Below are 20,340 nucleotides of genomic sequence, written 5' to 3'. Positions count from 1 at the left end.
GGGTATATACCCAATAGTGGTAGTGCAGGATCATGCAGCAAGTCTATATTCAACTTCTTTCATAACTGCCAAACAGTTCTCCACAGTGGCTGTACCGTTTTACATTCCCACCAAAAGTGAGTAAGTGTTCCTATCTGTTCACATCCTTTCCAACACTTGTAGTTCTCTGTCTTTAATTCAATGTAACTAGTGTCTTTATAAGAAGAGGAAGGGAGATACATAGGGAGAAGATGGCAGAAGGGGGCCATATGACAACTGAGGCAGAGACTGAGTTATAGCATAACACAAAGAATGCCAAGGATTGCCAGCTACTGACAGAGGCCAGGAAAGAGGGAGGCATGGAACACATTATTCCACAGACTTCAGAGGGATCATGCATGGCCCTTCTCACACCTTGATTTTGGACAGCCAGCTTCCAGAATTGAGAGAATAAGTTTGTTGTTTTAACTCAGTTTGTGGTACTTCATTAAAACAGCCCTAGGAAACTAAAAAACTAAGTTAAGGAATAATAAACTATTGCTACTACATGGAAATATAAAATTAGATTCCTGTGAACCTTTGGGTCACAACATTTTCATCAATTAACAATACATCATCTTGTTTTATGTGTGCTTCTATTTAAAGACACTTTAATGCCAAGAATTTGCAAACTCACAGAGACAGAAAGAAGAGTACAGATTGCCAGGAATGGGGAGAAAGAGAAATGTGGAGTTAGAGCATAATGAGCATAGAGTTTTGTTTGGGGTGATAGGAAAGTTCAGATAATGGATGGTGGTAAGGGTAGCACAACACTGTGAATGTGAATCTGACTTAATGGAATGCTTGGGAGTAGCTGAGATAGGAAAGTTTATGTTATATATATATTTCTACAATATTTTTAAAAAAGCACATAGAAATAAAATGGATTTTAATAGGATACTATGAACTATACACCAATAAGATAACCTAGATGAAATGCACAGATTCTAGAAACATGCAAACTAGCTATACTGATTCAAGAAGAAATAGAAAACCTCAATAGACCAATAACTAGTAAAGAGACTTTAACAGTAATCAAAAACTCCCAACCAAGACAAGCCCAGGACCACATGGCTTCACTGGTGAATTTCACTAAACATTCCAGAGAATTAACAATTCTGCTTCTAAAAAATTGAAGGGGAGAGAACATTCTCAGCTCATTCTATCAGGCCACCATCACCCTAATGCCAAAGCCAGATACTACAAGAAAAGAAAATTAAAGACCAATATTTCTTTTGTTTTTAAAGATTTATTTATTTCTCCCCCCACCCTCTGTTGTTTTTTTCTCGCTGTCTGCTTGCCTTCTTTTTAGGAGGCCCCAGAAACCGAATCTGGAACCCCCCATGTAGAAGGGAGGTGCCCAACCACTTGAGCCACCTCCACTCCCTGCTTGTTGTGTCTCTCACAGTGTTTCCTCGTTGTGTCATCTCATGTCAGCTTACCATGCCAGCCCGCTGCGTCAGCTCACTGTCTTGCTCGACTTCTTTAGGAAGCACTAGGAACTGAACCCTGGACCTCCATGTAGTTGGTAGATGCCCAATTGCTTGAACCACATCCTCTTCCCACCATTATTTCTTATGAATATAGATGTAAAAATTCTGAACAAAATACAGCAAAATGAATCCTATAGCATATTGAAAGAATTATCCAAGGACTTCTTCTGCGAAGATGGGAAATTAGAGAAACACAGGACTCACTTCTCTCCCAGAAAAAGAGCTAGAAGACAGGCAGAAATGGTCTGGAAAAAAATGTTCTAGGGTTTATACCACCAGGGGAAGGTTGGATACAACCCAGAAGAGAGAGAGGCAAAGGAAAAGGATTCCAATGGGAAAACTGTGGGTAGAAGCTGCAGCTGCTGGTGCCCATACCCCCACCCTGAAAGGAGAGAACTTTGAATTCTCCAATGTCTGGCTGATGGGCTATGGACTTAAGGGGTCATAGGTTTACACTTTCCCAGGAAAAGGGAGAGGGAGGGATGCAGCTCAAGGCTGATTCAGCTTGTGACCAACAAATTTGATCTGCTATGTTCCACAAGTCCAGGCCAGGTGGGGCCATGCCACTGTTTGGTCTGGGAGCCAGCAGAGGACTGACAAGATCCAATCCTCTCAAATATCCTTCCTACTGACTGGAATTGTTGTAAAGGATATAGAGGGGAATGGAATTATTTCCTATCAGGGAGAAGGGATGGGCTGCCAGCAAAGGTTGGAGGACAGCCTATTAGAAAGTATGATCTATGAAGCTCTGAATAGCCCTAAGGCAGGATCCTCTGTCACACTGTTCCAGTCAGGGTTGCAGCGAACACATTTTGATCGGGGTTTGAACTGAGAGGGCTGCTGAAGACTGCCATTTACTGGAGGACCAACGGTACATGAAAGGAAATTAAAAATCAACAAGTAAGAGAAGTTTTTTCTGGCCTTTACAGTCTCCCTTCTCAGTGCTTTCAGAAGTGGGTCTGCAACCCATTACTGGGTCCATGGCCTGGATTTAGGTATAATCCTAAAGAGCTAGAATAGGTTCAACAAAGAATCAAAGAACTGCAGTTAACACACTGCCCTCCTGCCAATAAATCCCTATACAAGAGATTTGAAACTGCACATCAGAGTAAACTCACCATCATTATCAGATGCCTAGACATCAGGAAAAAATTACAAGCCATACAAAGAAATTGAAGACATGGCCCAAACAAAGGAATATATCAAAGCCCCAGGGGAGACACGGAATTTGTGACAGCTAATCAATGAAGTTCATACAAATCTCCTAAATCAAATTAACAAGGTGAAAAATAATATGGCTAAAGAGAAAAAGGACATCAAGCTGACATTCAGTGAGAACAAAGAAGAATTTGAAAACCTGAACAGAAAAATAACAATAACAACAACAAAATAACATAGCTTATGGGAATGAAAGATATAATAATAGGTAGATAAAAAACACAGTCGCATATAACATCAGGTTTGAATGATAGAAGAAATAATAAGTGATGCAGAAGACAGAATGGCTGAAATGGGAGAGAGAAAAAAATGGGAAAAATTGAGCAAGGGCTTAGGGAGTTGAATGATAAGATGAAACACAACAACATATACATATGTCATGGGAGTTCCACAAGGAAAAGAGGCAGAAAGAATATCTGAGGAAATAATGGCTGAAAATTTTCCAACTCTTACAAGGGAAATGAATTTACACATCCTAGAAGCACAGCATACCCCAATCAGAATAAATCTAACAGACCTACTCCAAGACACATGCTACTCAGAAACTCAAATGCCAAAGATAAAGAGAAAATTCTGAGAGCAGCAAGGGAGAAGCAAACCATCACATACATGGGACACCCAGTAAGACTTAGTGTGGATTTCTCCTCAGAAACCATGGAGGCAAGAAGACAGTAGTATGATATAATTAGGATACTGAAGAGAAAAACTGCCAGCCAAGAATTCTCTAAGCACCAAAACTGTCCTGCAATATGAAAGTGAAAGCCCCCTCTCAAAATAGAGGTAGAGTGGACATCACCATCCCAGGGCCCACAGAAAGAGGAATAAAATATCGATTAGAGTGGACTTATTGATATTCTACTATAAACCTTTTGTGACTACTAATAGAAGAAATTGTTCATTGACGGGGACAAAGTGACCACAGCAGCTGCTGAGGGCAGGGAGAGGGAAAAAGAGATGTGATGAGGGGGCATTTTTGGGACTTTGGAGTTGTCTTAAATGATACTGCAGGGTCAGATGCTGGACATTATATATCCTGCCATAACCCACTGAATGTACTGGGGGAGAGTGTGAAGTAGATAGTAAATTATTATCCACATGGTACAGCAGTGCTCCAAAATGTGTTTGCCAAGTGTGATGAGTGTGCCACAATGATGGGAGAGGTTGTTAGTGTGGGAGGAGTGGGGTGGGGGATGCGGGGTATATGGGAACCTCTTATGTTTTTTATTTTTTTATTTTTATTTTTTTTTTTAAAGATTTATTTATTTTATTTAATTTCCCCCCCTCCCCTGGTTGTCTGTTCTTGGTGTCTATTTGTTGCGTCTTGTTTCTTTGTCTGTTTTTGTTTCTTTGTCCGCTTCTGTTGTCGTCAGCGGCACAGGAAGTGTGGGCGGAGCCATTCCTGGGCAGGCTGCTCCTTCTTTTCACGCTGGGCGGCTCTCCTCACGGGCGCACTCCTTGCGCGTGGGGGCTCCCCCACGCGGGGGACACCCTTGCGTGGCAGGGCACTCCTTGCGCGCATCAGCACTGCGCATGGCCAGCTCCACACAGGTCAAGGAGGCCTGGGGTCCGAACCGCGGACCTCCCATATGGTAGACGGACGCCCTAACCACTGGGCCAAAGTCTGTTTCCCTCTTATGTTTTTTATAATGTAACCTTTTTTGTGATGTATATATCTTCAAACAATTTACAAAAATGAATGGGGGTGTGGTGTGCTTTATATGAGAACCTCATGTATTTTTTAATGTAATATTCTATGTGATCTATTCACAAATTTTTGTTTTTAAATTCACAAATAAAGAGAAACTAAGAAAGTGTGTAAAAAAGTATCCAGCTTTGAAGGAAGCATTGAAGGGAATCTTACGGAGCAAAAGAAAAAGACAGGAGAGGCCTGGAGGAGCATGTAGAATGGAAGACTATCAGAAAGAATAACCAAAAGACAGACGAAAATAAAATATAGCATATGAAAGCAAAGAATAAAATGGAGGAAGTAAATAATTCATTTACAGTAATATCACTGAATGTTAATGGATTAAACTCCCTAATCAAAAAATATAGACTGAGAGAACGGATAAAAACAAATTAAGCAATTGATATGCTGTCTACCATGAGACTCACCTTAGATTCAGGGATACAAATCTGCTTAAAGTGAAAGGCTGGAAAAAGATATTCCATGCAAACAGTAACCAAAAGAGAGCAGGGGTAGCTATACTAATATTGGATAAAACAGACATTAAATGCAAAAAAGTTATGAGAGATGCAAAAGGCCATTACATATTAATAAAGGAACAATCCACCAGAAAGGAGTGACAGTCATAAATATCAATGTACCTAACTAGGGTGCCACAAAACACATGAAGCAAACTTTAACAAAACTGAAGTTTTTGCCAGAAATAATAGTTGGACACACCACTCACATCATCAGAGAGAACAACTAGACAGAAGAACAACAAGGAAATAGAGAACCTGAACAATATGAGAAACAAGCTAGAGCTAACAGACATATGCAGAATGCTGCATTCCTCAATCCACATGTTATACATTCTTCTCAAGTGTTCGTGGATCTCATTCTAGAATAGACCACATGTTGGGTCACAAAGCAGTTCTCATTAACATAAAAAGACTGGAATTATACAAAGCACCTTTTCAGATCATAATGGAATGAAGGTGGAAATCAGAAAGAGACAGGAAAGGTAAAAATTAGCAAATGTGTGAAGACTAAACACTCCTAAACATTCAATGAATCAAAAAAGAATTATACACCATGATCAAGTGGGCTTTATTCTAAGTATGCAAGAGTTGTTGTATATAAGAAAATTAATCAATATTCTAACAACAAACAAAATAAAAGAAAAAAAAACATGATCATTTCAACTGATGCTAAAAAAGGCATTTGACAAAATCCAGCACCCCTTCTTTAAAACACTTAGAAAACCAGGAATAAAAGGAAACTTCCTCACAGTGATAAAGGGAGTATATGAAAAGCCCACAGCTAACATCATACTCAAAGGTGAAAGACTGAAAGATTTCCCTATAAGACCAGAAACAAGGCAAGGATGCCCACTGTCACCACTGTTGTTCAACTCTGCACTGGAAGTTCTAGCCAGAGCAATTAGACAAGAAAAATAAATAAAGGGTATCCAATTTGGAAAGGAAGAAGTAAAACTTTCATTGTTGCAGACAACATCATCCTATATATATTAAGTCTGAAAAATCTACAACAAAGCTACTAGAGGTAATAAACAAATTCAGCAAAGTGGAAGTGGTGTAAGAGCAACATCCAAAAATCAGTAGTGTTTCTATATACTAGTAATGAACAATCTGAGGAGGAAATCAAGAAAAAACTCTGCTATAGCTAAAAGAATCAAATATTAGGAAGAAATTTAACCAAGGATGTAAAGGACTTATATGTTGTGGGAAACTAGCTTACCTGTTTGTTATTGTAAATGTTATATCTGTTAAATGTAGCAGTTGTTAGATGTTGCAGTTGTTCCCCTGTTCTTGTAAATGATGTTGCAGTTCAGAGAGCAAACAGCTGCTTGGTAGTTTCCCAATAAATGCGATGGGAAAACTAGGGTTGAGGCTCTCAGTTTCAGAAGCTGTGAGTCCCCTGGTCCCAGGTTTGTCTCCCCTCTTATGTCTCTCTACCTTTATTTCTGCATTGCCTTCCCTTTGAGCCAACCTATTGTGAGCTGAATGCAGCACTTTTACGGGGAAACCACAAAACTTTGCTAAAAGAAACCAAAGAAGACCTAAAAAAAAATGGAAGGATATTTCCATGCTCACAGATTAGAAAGACTAAATATTGTTAAGATGCTGACTCAAAGCCAGTTATAGATTCAAGGCAATCCCAATCAAAATTCCACAACCTTCTCTACAGAAGTGGAAAAGCCAATCTCCAGTAAGGAGACCCAAAAACACCAAAACATTCTTTTAAAAAAAAAGAACAAAGATGGAGGACTCACATAAATGCATCTTAAAACTTATTACTGGAGCCGCAGTAAACAAAAAAACATAGTGCTGGCACACTGACAGACATATAGACCAATGGAATTAAACTGAGAGTTCAGAAATAGACCCTCACAAATATGGCCAACTTTTTTTGTCAAGGGTGTCAAGTCTACTCAATTAGGAAAGAACAGTCTCTTTAACAAATGGAGCTAGGAAAACTGGATGTCTATATGCAAAAAAATAGTTAGAATCCTACCTCATGACATATACAAAAATCAACTCAAAATGGATCAAAGACCTAAATATAAGAACAACAACTATTAAACTCCTAGAAGAAAACATAGGGAAGCATCTTGAGACCTGTGTTAGACAACAGTTTCTTAGACTTTACACTCAAAACATGAGCAAAAAAAGAAAAAAAAGAGACCTCAGCAAAATTAAAACTTCTGTGCCTCAAAGGACTTTATCATGAAAGTAAAAAAATAACCTATAGATTGGGGAAAAGATATGGAAACCACATTTTTGATAAAGGTTTAATATCCAGAATATATAAAGAACTCCTACACCTCAACAACAAAAAAGACAAATAACCCTATTTAAAAATAGGCAAAAGACTTGAACAGATATTTCCCTAAAGAAGATATACAAAAGGCTAAAAAACACATGGGAAGTTGCTTGACATCATTAGCCATTAGAGAATACAAATCAAAACCACAATAAGATAACACCTCACACCCACCAAAATGGTTACTATTTTTTTTAAAAAGCAAGTGTTGGAGAGGTTGTGAAGAAACAGGAACACTCCATTATTGGTGGGAATGTAAAATGATGCAGCCGCTGTGGAAGACAGGTTGGCGGTCCCTCAAAAAGTTAAGTACAAAATTACCATATTACCTGGCAAAGCAACCTTTAGGCATATACCCAAGACTATGTACACACTAGTGCTCATAGCAACATTATTCACAAGTACCCAAAGGCAACTGAAGTGTCTGTCACTAATGAATGAACAAAATGTGCTGTGTACACACACATATGCACACACACATAAATATTATTCAGCTGTAAAAAGGAATTAAGTTCTCATACCTGTGTTAACATAGTGAACCTTGAAGACATTATGTTGAGTGAAACAAACCAGACACAAAAAGACAATTATTAAATGATCTCACTGATATGAAATAATTAGAATAAATAAATTCACAGAGTCAGGAATTATAATACAGGTTACCAGCTATACAAGTTATAGGTTATACAGGCTGGGGAGGGATAGCAAAGGGGGAGTAAATTTTTAAATTATATAGCGTTTCTATTTGGGGTGATGAGAAGTTTTGGTAATGGATGGCGGTGATGGTAGCACATCACTGTGAATGTAACTAACAGCACTAAATTACATATTTAGTAGCCAATAGGGGAAATTTTAGGGGGTACAAATAAAATTTAGTTGCGTAAGCAAAGAACTTGTAAATACAGAATTCATGAATAATGAGAATGGACTGTTGTTTAGTGAGAAGAATTTAAAATATCCAAAAATTCCAACATGCTTAGAAAATATGACTATCAACACTCTCGAAATGAAACTATGTAAGTAATAAAAATTCTTAAAAAGACAAAACAAAAGAAGGACACTTAAAATTGAAATGTGGTACTTACTCACTGGATGGCTTTGATCTTGTTAACTCTTCACCTAATTAAAAAATTAAAATAGTATAGAAAAAATAATATGAGTAATAAAATATTTTACTGTAAATAGAAAACACTATACACATACCCTAAATATTAGGAACAATAAAAAATTCTGGAATAGCGAATGTAAATAAAATTTAAAACCATTATGAAGAAAAGAGAAATTACTAACAAGTTAACTATCATGTTGGACAATATTAAAATAATAGCTGAATTTCTGCTAAAACTTGTCTTCTAACATTTTTGGTAAGAAATGACTAATATCAACTAACCTAGGGTATTCATTAAAATAAAATTGCTGTTTTATGTTAAAGAGGAAAATATGTGGCAACTTAAAAATTAGAAATGTCTGGTAATTTATGTAAATTTGACTCAAAGATTTTTTATTGATATGAACCACAGAAGCAGTCTTCAAGTTCTAAAAATACTAGCGATTATTATATTGACCCAAAGTAGCTATTAGCTCTTTAAGGAAATACCAAATTGAAAAATTCATATTTTTATAGCTATCCAGAGCCAGTCTTTTTATAAGGAAGTCTGTCTTGCTACCTTTAGATATGGAATGTGTATTATTTCATAATACTGATAAAAAGGGAATGGTATCCGTAATATGAAAATCATGTTGGTTCAGCAGCAATTTTCCCTGTACTTCCTTGTTTTACATCACCAATGCAAAGTACACCAATACAAATAACTGCAACAAACTATAGAAAATATCCATACTATACACAAGACCCAGTCACACTATATTCTTCCCTTTGGCAAAATGTGGCCATTTGTTCTGCCTCAAAGTGCTTGTTGTATGCTGTTCTTCATCTTTGTACACTTTGCTCTCATCTCCATAACTCACCAGTCTCCTTTTATCTTCATTTCCTCATATCCCTTACCATCAAAATACCTTAACCATTTTTTAAAAAAGATTTATTTTATTTACTACCCCCACCTCCCGCCCCTGGCTGTTTGTACTTGCTGTCTACTCCCTGTGTCTGTCTGTTGTATGCTCATCTTCTTTTCAGGAAGCACTGGGAACCAAACCCAGGACCCTCCCATGTGAAAGGGAGGTGGCCAATGGCTTGAGCCACATCTGCTCCCACCATTTCTTTTTTAAGGGTTAAATTCTACTTTTGATATTTATTATGAATTTAAATAGGCCTTTTATAATTGTGCTAGAAGAAATAGGATGGATGTTACATTTTTTTGTTTAGTGTTCCATTTACAAAGTTGCACAGGTCTTGAGGAGGCTGCTTCAACCCTTTCTTCCCATAAACCTTGTTATTCTTAATGTATGATTCTGCAAAAGGTGTTATATTCCTAAAAAAAATTTTTAGCATAATTAACTTACTATACTAAACACTATATAATAGAAATTGCAAGTGTGAAATGACTTAAAAATGAGTAAGGCTAAAGATTATTCTTTTTACAAACACCTTTCAGCTAATGAAGCAGTTATGCCAAACAAAAAGTTTAACATTTTTAATCAGAAGTTACTCTCTGGCTTTGCTGATTTCTGAAAAATGTAACCACATATTAAAGTTTAAGACATGTCTCTTAATGTTACAAGAAATAATAAAGATAAGTTGTCTTCTATTTAAAATAAGTATCCTTCTATTCTGTCTTTAAAGCCCATGATAAGGGAAACGGACATGGTTCAACTGATTAGAGCATCCACCTACCATATGGAGGGTCCAGGGTTCGATACCCAGGGCCTCCTGACCTGTGTGGTAAGCTGGCCCACGAGCAGTGCTGCTGTGCACAAGGAGTGCTGTGCCATGCAGGGGTGCCCCTGTGTAGGGGAGCCCCACATGCAAGGAGTGTGCTCTGCAAGGAGAGCCGCCCCGCATGAAAAAAGCACAGCCTGCCCAAGAGTGGCACCACACATATGGAAAGCTGACGCAGCAAGATGATGCAACAAAAAAAAGAGAAACAGTTTCCCAGTGCCGCCTGACAATGCAAGCAGACACAGAAGAACACACAAAGAGCAGACAATGGGGGAGAAGTGGAGAGAAATAAATAAATCTTTAAAAAAATAAATAAAGCCCATGATAAGACTATCTCCACAGCTATATAAGGTTAAGATGATTATCAAACTGTGTAATAAGTTTAACAGATACAAAATAACCAATTTAAATGTCAAACTTACTAGATGAATTCCGATTCATTTGCACCTAAAACAGAAATGTGAGAACTAAGTGCCATTAAGTAAATAATTTAATTTAATAATGAAATAGTTGGTAAATAATATGGTAATACTGGGTTACTTAAAATTTACATTTAAGTAAATACAACTAATTTATGTTGTTTTTTGTACAGCTGCTCAATCATGAACTGTATTTACACAAAAAGATGTACAGAAAAAAGTTTTGAATAGTTTTTGTTTTATAGTAAAAAATGATAATACATAAATGCTTAATACCCAATAAAATGCTTTAAAAATATTAATATCTACAGAATACTGTAACTTGCTCATTTAAAACAAATATTTTGAAAATCAATGTTCAAATATTACAATTTTTTTTTAAGTCAATAAAAAATATAAAATCTTGCACTTACTGGGCTATGTCTCTGGTAGTATATGGAAGGAAAAAGAAAGAAATAATGTTCAGTTTACAATTTAAAATACGATATTTGTCTATAAAGGGAATTTGTCTAGTCCCTTTATATATCATTGTTGGGGGGGGACTTAAATTAGATAAGCAACTGGGCAACAAAATACACAAAAAAATCCTCTTTTTGAATCCAATATTAACTATTAAAATTTTTCTTATTATTATTTTCTGAGAATCAAATTAATACTTTCTAAAATTAGAAGAATAAAAGGAGAAAATTTAAAATCATCTAATGATCTCACTACCCAGAGATAAATGTTTAATATACAAAATAATAAACATTTATCTAGGTTTTTACTTCATATAGATATGTATTTTTAACTAGGTATGATCTTTCACAATAAAATTGTTTAATGGTTTCATGACCTCCTATTTCATATACATATACCAAAATTTAGGCAGCTATATTTATAATTCAACATTAATCTTAATGGTAAAACTGTAATGGCACAATGGTACCATTGTCCAATGGTACAAGATCTCACTTCAGAAATCTTTTTCTGGTGGAAGAAATATTCTAAAATTCCCTGGTTCACAAAATATGGAAGAAAAACTTAAAAATTACATGAGGAAAAAATTTACACAGCCACTTCACAAAATGCTGCCTGAGAAGTATACCACTGATTATAAAATGAAACAAACGGCAGGAATAGTGAATTTTCTAGATTTTGCTTTATTGTGAAATACTTTCAAAAACAAATAAAACTAAGCCAATCTTCCAAGTTGATTTGCTTGAATAAAACCTATAAACATTTCCTCACCCAATGCACTTAATTACTGCCAAACTAGCCCATAATAAAGAAGTAAAAAATAAAGTCTTCTATATAACAAATACAATCTTGAGCATTTTATAACTTACAGATATTGCTGGGGAGAGTGATATATTCCCTATGGATAGTTTTAATTCATCCAAAGAAGCCATTGTGTGCTGTGAATTATCTGGATGCATAGGTTTGATTTCTATCCGGTACTTTTTTGGTTCTTCCTCTTCAGAGTCAGAATCACTAGATGAGTAGAAATGGTTCTCTTTGGTATGTGAGTATCAGTTAAAGAAATTAGTTTTTAGACTACCTTAATGCATAACCAGTTTTTCATATATTTTTAAAAAAGAACAAAAAACTTTAAGAGGTAAGATAAACGTTACAGAAATACTATTAACTTTTATCAATAAAAACATGTCAAATGAAGAACAAGGAGTCATATTTTATTACAACTAACTACAAATTTGAAGAGGCTCAGCTTAAGTAATAGATTACTTTGTTAAAATTAACTACTTATATGCCAATATAAACCATAAGAATATCCTGATGATGAAAGGATATCATTCTGATTTGCTTCTGGTTTAATACTATAGCCTTCTTCATCTACATCTGGAATGTTCTATGAGAAAAAGAATTTTAAAAATCTTTACTGTAATAAAACTGCAATGTATAAAAATAATAAAGACTGACAAAGAGCCTTAACTATTACTTAGGAACTATAACAATTATCAAATATCAATTGATGAATAAATTTATTCATGCTGTGGGAAAATTACATTTTATAGTTAAGTAGCCTCAAATAGCACTTTATGCTTCAGATGTCTGTAAGAGGGTAGCACCATAATTTCAGGGCAAGAAATCTCTAAGGTCAAAACAAATTCAAAGTACTCGAAATTTACACTGCCACTTAACAAAATTCTGCCTGAGAAGTGTGGCACTGATTATAAAATGAAACAAATGGCAGGAACAATGAATTTCCTGTTCTGAATCAGGAAGCGTAACTGATGTTAAAAAAAATAAAAGTACTATCAAGTTACATTTGCTTTCCATAAATCAACCAAGAGATATTTTTGATACTGTAAGAAACCCTACGGAAATATAACACGTAGTTTCTCCTTTTAAGCAGCTTAAAATCTGGGGGAGCAATGTACAAATCTTGGCATGACTATCAATGGCTTTTACTATCCCATAAAGAAAGACAACTAGTCATTACATGCCTCCTAAGAGAAATGGCCTTGACAAACAAAACAAGTAAGCAAAACATCAAAACATGAGAACCTGAGTCTGATCAAGCATCTAGATCCAAATACCAATTTATAGAACATTAAGCAGACTATCCTAAATATACTATGGGAATACAATCAGCAAAATCCACACGGAAGGGAGCTACAATACAAAGCACCTGGACTCATCAACAAATAAAGAGAAACCTAAAGTGAGAGAGAGGGAGGGAGGAGAAACTTATAGATGAAGAGAGAATTAAACAACAGATCAACAAATTCAAACAAAGTATAAAAACATTCACATTAAGAGATAATGAGGGGAACGGATGTGGCACAAACAATTGGGCACCTGCCTCTCACATGGGCGGTCCCAGGTTTGATTCCTGGTGCCTCTAAAGACGATGAGAAACCAAACAGCAGACAGATGAGGGAGCCATCTAGGGGGCGGTTGTAAATTAAAAAAGAAAGCAATAATGAAAAATTTGAACACTGAATGGATATCTGAAAATACTAAGGAATTACAGTAAACTATTTCTTGGTGTGACATAGTATGGTAATTATGTCTTAGAGAAATACAATGAAGTATATTCAGATGAAATTATATTATTCTAAGAATTTGGGCAGGGAAAACGGATGGACAGGATTAAATATGGTGGTAGTTGTTAGGGCTGATTGTTGGATGCATGAAGGATTATGATACTATTCTGTGTACTTTTGTGTATGTTCAAATTCTCCATAATAAAATGTTAAAAAGTATGCAGCTTGGAAATCAAAACCACATAAAACAGAAGAAGTTACTAAATACCATGATTCAGAATGAAGGTATTTTTTAAACAGTTTCAAGAGGAGGTTTTCTGTCTACAATATAAAATTCCAATAGGTGGAATGAATAGGAAAGGTCATTGCAAATGAGGGAAAATAGCACAAAGACAAAGAAAGAGGAGTAAATACGCAATTCAGGTGCTTAGAAAAGGGTGTTTTGAAGCTAAAGGAAACTAGGAAAGCAGAGAAGAACAAATAAATATTACAGATTTGTTGTATTAAAGAATGCTGATGCAAAATACCAGATGTGAAAATACATATGCACAGGGTTATTTATCAAAGATTATTTATAATTCAAGAATATTGAAAAGCATCTAATGCCCAAGCACAGTTGAATACAGTACATATAGAAGATGGAGTACTATACAGCTATTTAAAAGGAATGGAAAAGGTTTCTATGAACTGACATGGATATGACTTCCAGGAAAACTCTTAAGTGAAAAAAGTATAACAGAACATATATAGTAAGATACCTTTCGAGTAAGAAAGAAGAAAAATAGGAAAACATACAGAACTGCTTATGTTTAGGAAAAGAAACAGTGAAAATAAACCACAACACATAAAGGTGGTTATCAAGAAGGGAGTTAGTAGGGTAGAAGAGAAGCAGGAGTAAAGAACACGTCTCTAAGTATGTTTTTTATATATAATATTTTTATTTTTAGAAGCATGTTCTGCTGCATATTCAGAAAATAAAATTGAGTCAACAACAATGAAAAGGGGGAATCTAAAACTGAAAGCAAATGGAAACAAAACAAATTATATTTTAAACAAATGCTCTAACTACAGTGAAAGTGACAACAAAGAGAGGGGGAGGGGAATAGAGAGAAAGTAATCAAGTAACTTATGAACACAGTAATAACTAAGTAGTCTCAGACTTGGCAGGGTAGGAACAAAGGAAATGAACTGCAAACAAACAAACAAAACCCTGAACTCTTTTTTAGCAGCTTATTTATTTTTGTAGTGGTACGTATAATAGGATCAAGCAAATAAGTAAAATGGGTGGTTCTCAACAAGAAAGAAAGGGACTCACAAATATGGAATTGAGGACAGCAAGAAATAATCCTCGGAGACAGATCAGAATTGAAAGTACTGGCATGAACTCATATTTTCTAAAATATGTTTAGATACATATAGATGCATATATATGTGTACATATATACATATGTATATTTGTATGTTTGTGTATGCATTTATATGTATGTATGCTTCCTAGCTCTGTCAGCAGAAAGGACCAAGGAGAGATATCCAGTATAAAAGCATACTCAGTGTTCAAATCTTGGTCTCTAATATCATTCTCCACTAAAAGGAAAAAGGGTTTCTCAGAAAAACTGATGCTTCTAAGGCTAAGAGAAAGTAGATTTAAAAAAAAAGAATCTGGAGCATATTGTTATGATGGAAAGTAAGGAAGCACTCAAAAAATGATGAGAGCATGTCATAAGGAGATAGAAGTCAGCCAAATATGGGACAACTAAAACACCAAAATAATTAAATACAGTAATGAATAACTACTGAATAAAAAAAGAAATTCATGAATCCAAACTGTTAATAAATGGATGGATAGGCCAATAAATAGATAGAAAACATAAAAACAAATGGAAGGAAGGGCTCTTGTTATAGTAAAATGCCAAGTACTGACTGATAAATACAGAGGGAGTGCTGGACATGAAATGATCATTTGCAATGATCATAGTAAAAACTGAATCAGGCAAGAATCATCAATGGAGGGTAAATATTGGGGGAAATTTTTATTAAGATTAGGATATTTTCAGGTCTTATAATATCTCCCCTCAGGCTGTTTATTAGCTGCAGAAGAAAAAAATACAGTAATTATATGGCAGGGATAAATCAGAAAACACCTGATCCCGATTATCAAAATTAACATCACCAATGAGGGACAGATGACATTGTGACCCTCCAAATGTGACACCCTTAGAAGAATACAACAATAATGAAGTATTACAAATGAGGATTCACTGCTTGAATCTAATCATAAGGCAGCAGAAAAATACCATGAGGAATATTCTACTTTTAAAAAGGTGGAGGGGAAAAGACTGTATTCTTTAAAAATGTTGAGGTCATAAAAGATTAAGGAAAAAATGCAGAAATAGAGATAAAAAGTGGATAAAGAGACATGACAACTAAACCCATATATGACCCTACATTCTTGTATAGGAGGGGAAAAGGCTATAAAGAGCATCACTGAATAAAATGACAAACTGGAATACAGGTGGCCGATTACATGAAAATACTGGATTGATGTAACATTGGCACAAGCTGACTGCTACTGTGATTAGGCAAGATAATATTACCATATTTAGGAAATACACACTTAAGTTTTTAGGGTCATACTGTATATAATTTATGCTCAAATAGATAGGAAATACTGTACACACTAACACATGCACATACATATATATAGATTATGGGGCCATATGTACAAAGAAGTTTGACTATTCTGATCAAATTACTTGCATAAAATTGTTTATTGTACACACATACATAAACACATGCACATAAACATGTATAGGAAAAACAAAAGTTAAAGCAAGTATGTTAAAAGTAAAGGGCATGCTATTTTCTATTTTATTCTTTCGTTTTTTGTAAATTAGAAATTATTTCCAAAGTAAAAGGATTAAAATAAAAATAAATAAATATAGAAATTTAAAAAGAACGTCAGACTCGCAGGGGGCAGAATAAGGAGCTCAAAGAGTCAGCTCGTCCTAGAGGACAGCTAGTAATCAGCTAGGACTATCTAAATCACCTGTTTGAGGGGCCCACGAAACCAGAAAAGCACCCGGCAACATCCTTGGAAGAATGGAAGAAGGAGACTGCCCATCTGCAGTAAATATTTATGAGTAGCACACCACAGAGGCCAGTGTCCATTCTCCCCTGGTGGAACAAGCTGCCCTGGAAACTTCACTGGCTGGAGTGCAAAGCTCCATTTCCAAAAATGGGAGAAGAAGAGAAGGTTGGGTACTGATTTCAAGTACTGATTAGGAAATTCAGCGGCCTAAGTCCAACCCTAAGAACCGCAAAAGTTTGAACCTATTCAAGTCAGAGTCTGGTAGGCTCCATTCTAACTCCGCCCTCAGCATGAGGAGAAGGAGGGCTGACTGAAAATCACAATGACTATATGGACCGGCTTCTTTCCATCCAAGTCAGATTGCAGCCCTAGCCTAGGCTCCAGCCTCGCCTCTGGCAGGGAGTATGCTAGAGGGACCTGTGCCATCCTCTCCAGTCAACTGAAGTTGCTTTTGGCCTGCATGAACCTAGACTGGCAGGCAAACCTGTGGATGCATCTTTGCCCCAAACAGGATAGGACAGAGGCCTCAACCTCTCCAGGCAACTGCAAGTGCTTTCAGCTGCAGAGACTAGACTGTTGGGCACTCCTGTGGATCCATCTCTACCCTTGACAGGGCAGAAGAGACAGTGCTCCCTGAGCCGCTCCAGGCAACTGCAGCCACTTTCAGCCTGCATGGACTAAGCTGCTGGACACATATCTGGCTCTGTCACCACCCAACAGGGCAGGAGGAGGAATAGTGTGCCCTCACCCTCTTTGGGGAACTGCAGCTGCTTTCAGCCCACAGGAATTAGATTATTGGACATATCTGTGGCTCCGTCCTAGCCCCTAACAGAACAGGAGGACAGTGGTCCCTTACCCTCTCTGGACAACTGCAACCACTTTGGGCCTGCAGATACTAGACTGCTGGGCATAGTGGAGGTTCCATTCCCACACATGTCAGGGGAGGAGGGGGAAAGGTGCTTTTATCAGTCTACATGGGGAGCACGGTCAGTTTTGACTTGCATGGCTTAGTTTGCTGCCCATACCTACGGCTCTACTGCCGCCCAGGCAGGGGAGGAAGGGATGGGGAGCATCATCAGTCTCTCTGGGCAACGAAGATGGTCGTGGCCTGCACGGCTAGGATTACTGCACAAGCTGTAATTCTTTCCTAGCCCTGGCAGGGGAGAAAGGTGGGAGAGGTTCCAATAGTTTTGGGGGTAATGTGGGCAGTGTCAGCCTCCATGGTTTACAGTACCAACCACACCCTCAGCTCCTATTCTGTAACCAGCAAAGGAAAAGGGGCAGGAAACCATGAAATACAGCTGAAAAGCTTCATATTGGCTAAACATGAGCCACCATAAAGTTAAACCAAGATTCAAAGAGAGGCTATAGCACAAAGCCAACAAAATAGAAAGCCCTTAAAACAAAGAGACAAAAGGGGCCAAGAATAAATACATCTAGTAAATCAGATGTGGAGAGAGCAACAAAGAATTGCAATCCATACCAAGAAACAGGAAGATATAGCCCAAAGGAAAAAAACTAAGCCTTAAGATGACATAAAGTAGTTGAGACAACTAATCGTAGTTGTTCAAGCAAATCTTAATTCAATGAGATGCCTAAAGAGATTAAGGACATCAAGTGGATAATGAGTAAGTACAAAGAAGAATTTAAAGGAATACACAGAAAAATAGCAGATCTTATGGGAATAAAAGTCAGAAAAAATGAAATAAAAAACACACTGGAGAGAGAACCAGCAAGATGGCAGCAGAGTAAGGAGCTCCTAGAGTGAGCTCCTGCTACAGGGCAGTTAGCAAACACCCAGAGCTCTCTGGAGTTAGCTGAAGCACCTGTTGGGGGCTCCAGGAGACCAGAAGAGCATCCTGCAATGACCATGAAGGAGTAGAAGGAGAAGACTGCCCATTGCAGAGAAGACTCGTGAGTAGAGTGCTCCACATCCCGGAGGCTGGTGCCCATCCTCCACTGGAGGTACAAGCCACCTTGGGAGCTGTTCCACGGCTGAAATCGAAAGCTCCACTTCCCCAAAACGGGGGAGGAAGAGACGGTTGGGCACTAATTTCAGCTATTGATGAGGAAACTCAGTGAGCAACAGTATGATCCTGAGAAAAGTGAAAGCCTGAGCTTGTCCAGGTCAGAAAGAGTCTAGGAGCTGCCATCTTAACTCTGCGCCACCAGCTTCTTCCCATCCCGATCATATTGCAGGTCTAGCCTAGGTCCCAGGGCCACTATCAGCAGGGAAGAAGCTATGGGGACCTGCACCAGCCTTTCTGGGAAAGCTGCGGAGGCCCCGTGATTGTCCTACTCTGGTGCCGCCCCAGGAGCTGCTCTGTGACTGGAATTGGAAGCTCCATTTCATAGAAACAGGGGAGGAGGAGACAATTGGCTGTCAATTTCAGCTACTGATAGGTAGACTTGGCTGGCTAAGAGATATCCCTGGGAACAGGGGGGTGTGAACCAGCTGAAGTCAGAAAGAGGCCAGCAGCCACCATTGTGACTCCACCCCCAGCCTGAGGGGAAGCTGGGCTGACAGAAACAGTGTCAGCAGGAACCAGTTTCTTTCATGCAGACCAGCCTGCAGCCTGCCTAGGCTTCAGCCCCACCTCTGGCGGGAAGGGCCCTGCACCAGCCAATATAGGTAACTGCAGGTACCTTTGGCTACCATAGATTGAAAACCAGAAGTCTACCAGGGTAACTGCGGTCATCTTGGACCTGCACTGAACAGACTGCTGCCCACACCTGCAGCTCCATTGAGCCCCAGGAAGGGGAGAAAGGGATGTGAAGCTTCACCAGTAGCTGTCTTTCTGGGCACCTACAGTCTAGGCCTGCACATAGATTCTTTCACATAGCTGTGACTCTGTCCCTACTCCTGGCAAAGGAGAAAGTTGGAAGAAGTTTCATTGGTCCCTGGTGCAATGAGGGCAGCTTGAGCCTCCACAGCTTACAGCACCAACTACATACTTGGCTCCTACTGTACAACCAGCAAGGGAGAAACGATAGGAAGCCCTAAACTAAAGAGAAAAACTGCACCCGGAATAAATACTTTAGGAAGCCAGATGCCAAGACACCAACAAAAAAAATTAAAATCCACACCAAGAAACAGGAAGCTATGGCCTAGTTCAAGGAAGATGATAAGCCTGCAGATGAAATAAAGGAGTTGAGACAACTAATTACAGCTGTTCAAACAAATCTCCTTAATAAATTCAGTGAGATGGCTAAAGAGACTAAGGATATTAAGAAGACACTGGATGAGCACAAAGAAGAATTTGAAAGCATACAAAGAAAAATAGCAGATCTTATGGGAATGAAAGGCGCAATCAATGAAATTTTAAAAACACTGGGAATCATATAATAGCAGATTTAAGGAAGCAGAAAGAATTGGTGAGCTTGAAGAAATCACCTCTGAAAGTGAACATACAAAAGAACAGATGGAGAAAAGAATGGAAAAAATTGAACAAGGTCTCAGGGAACTAAATGACAACAAAAGACATGCAAATATATGCGTCATGGGTGTCCCACAAGGAGAAGAGAAGGGAAAAGGGGCAGAAGGAATATTTAAAGAAATAGTGGTAGAAAACTTCCCAACCCTATTGAAGGACATAGATATCCCTGTCCAAGAAGGACAATGTACTCCCATCCAAAAAAATCTGAATAGACCAACTCCAAGACACATACTCATCAGAATGTGAAAGGCCAAAGACAAAGAGAGAATTGTGAGAACAGCAAGAAAAAAGCAATGCATAACATATAAGGGATATCCAATAAGATTAA

General features: G+C 37.6%; 1 protein-coding gene across 2 annotated transcripts in view; it reads right to left on the bottom strand.

Annotated features, from left to right (window-relative positions):
* The window catches only part of FCHO2 (FCH and mu domain containing endocytic adaptor 2), a 193,935-nt gene that overhangs the window by 42,075 nt on the left and 131,520 nt on the right, over window positions 1-20,340 (bottom strand). For both annotated transcript variants that reach the window (XM_071208560.1, XM_058310078.2), the window contains exons 12-16: window positions 12,289-12,346; window positions 11,826-12,001; window positions 10,911-10,922; window positions 10,501-10,525; window positions 8,328-8,361 (exon numbers count right to left, since the gene is read on the bottom strand). In XM_071208560.1, coding sequence (XP_071064661.1) covers window positions 8,328-8,361; window positions 10,501-10,525; window positions 10,911-10,922; window positions 11,826-12,001; window positions 12,289-12,346 — 305 coding nt within the window. The remainder of the gene's footprint in view (window positions 1-8,327; window positions 8,362-10,500; window positions 10,526-10,910; window positions 10,923-11,825; window positions 12,002-12,288; window positions 12,347-20,340) is intronic.

The sequence above is a fragment of the Dasypus novemcinctus genome, chromosome 2 (assembly GCF_030445035.2).
Source record: "Dasypus novemcinctus isolate mDasNov1 chromosome 2, mDasNov1.1.hap2, whole genome shotgun sequence".
Lineage (NCBI taxonomy): Eukaryota > Metazoa > Chordata > Mammalia > Cingulata > Dasypodidae > Dasypus > Dasypus novemcinctus.
This window is presented reverse-complemented; position numbering and strand designations above follow the sequence as displayed.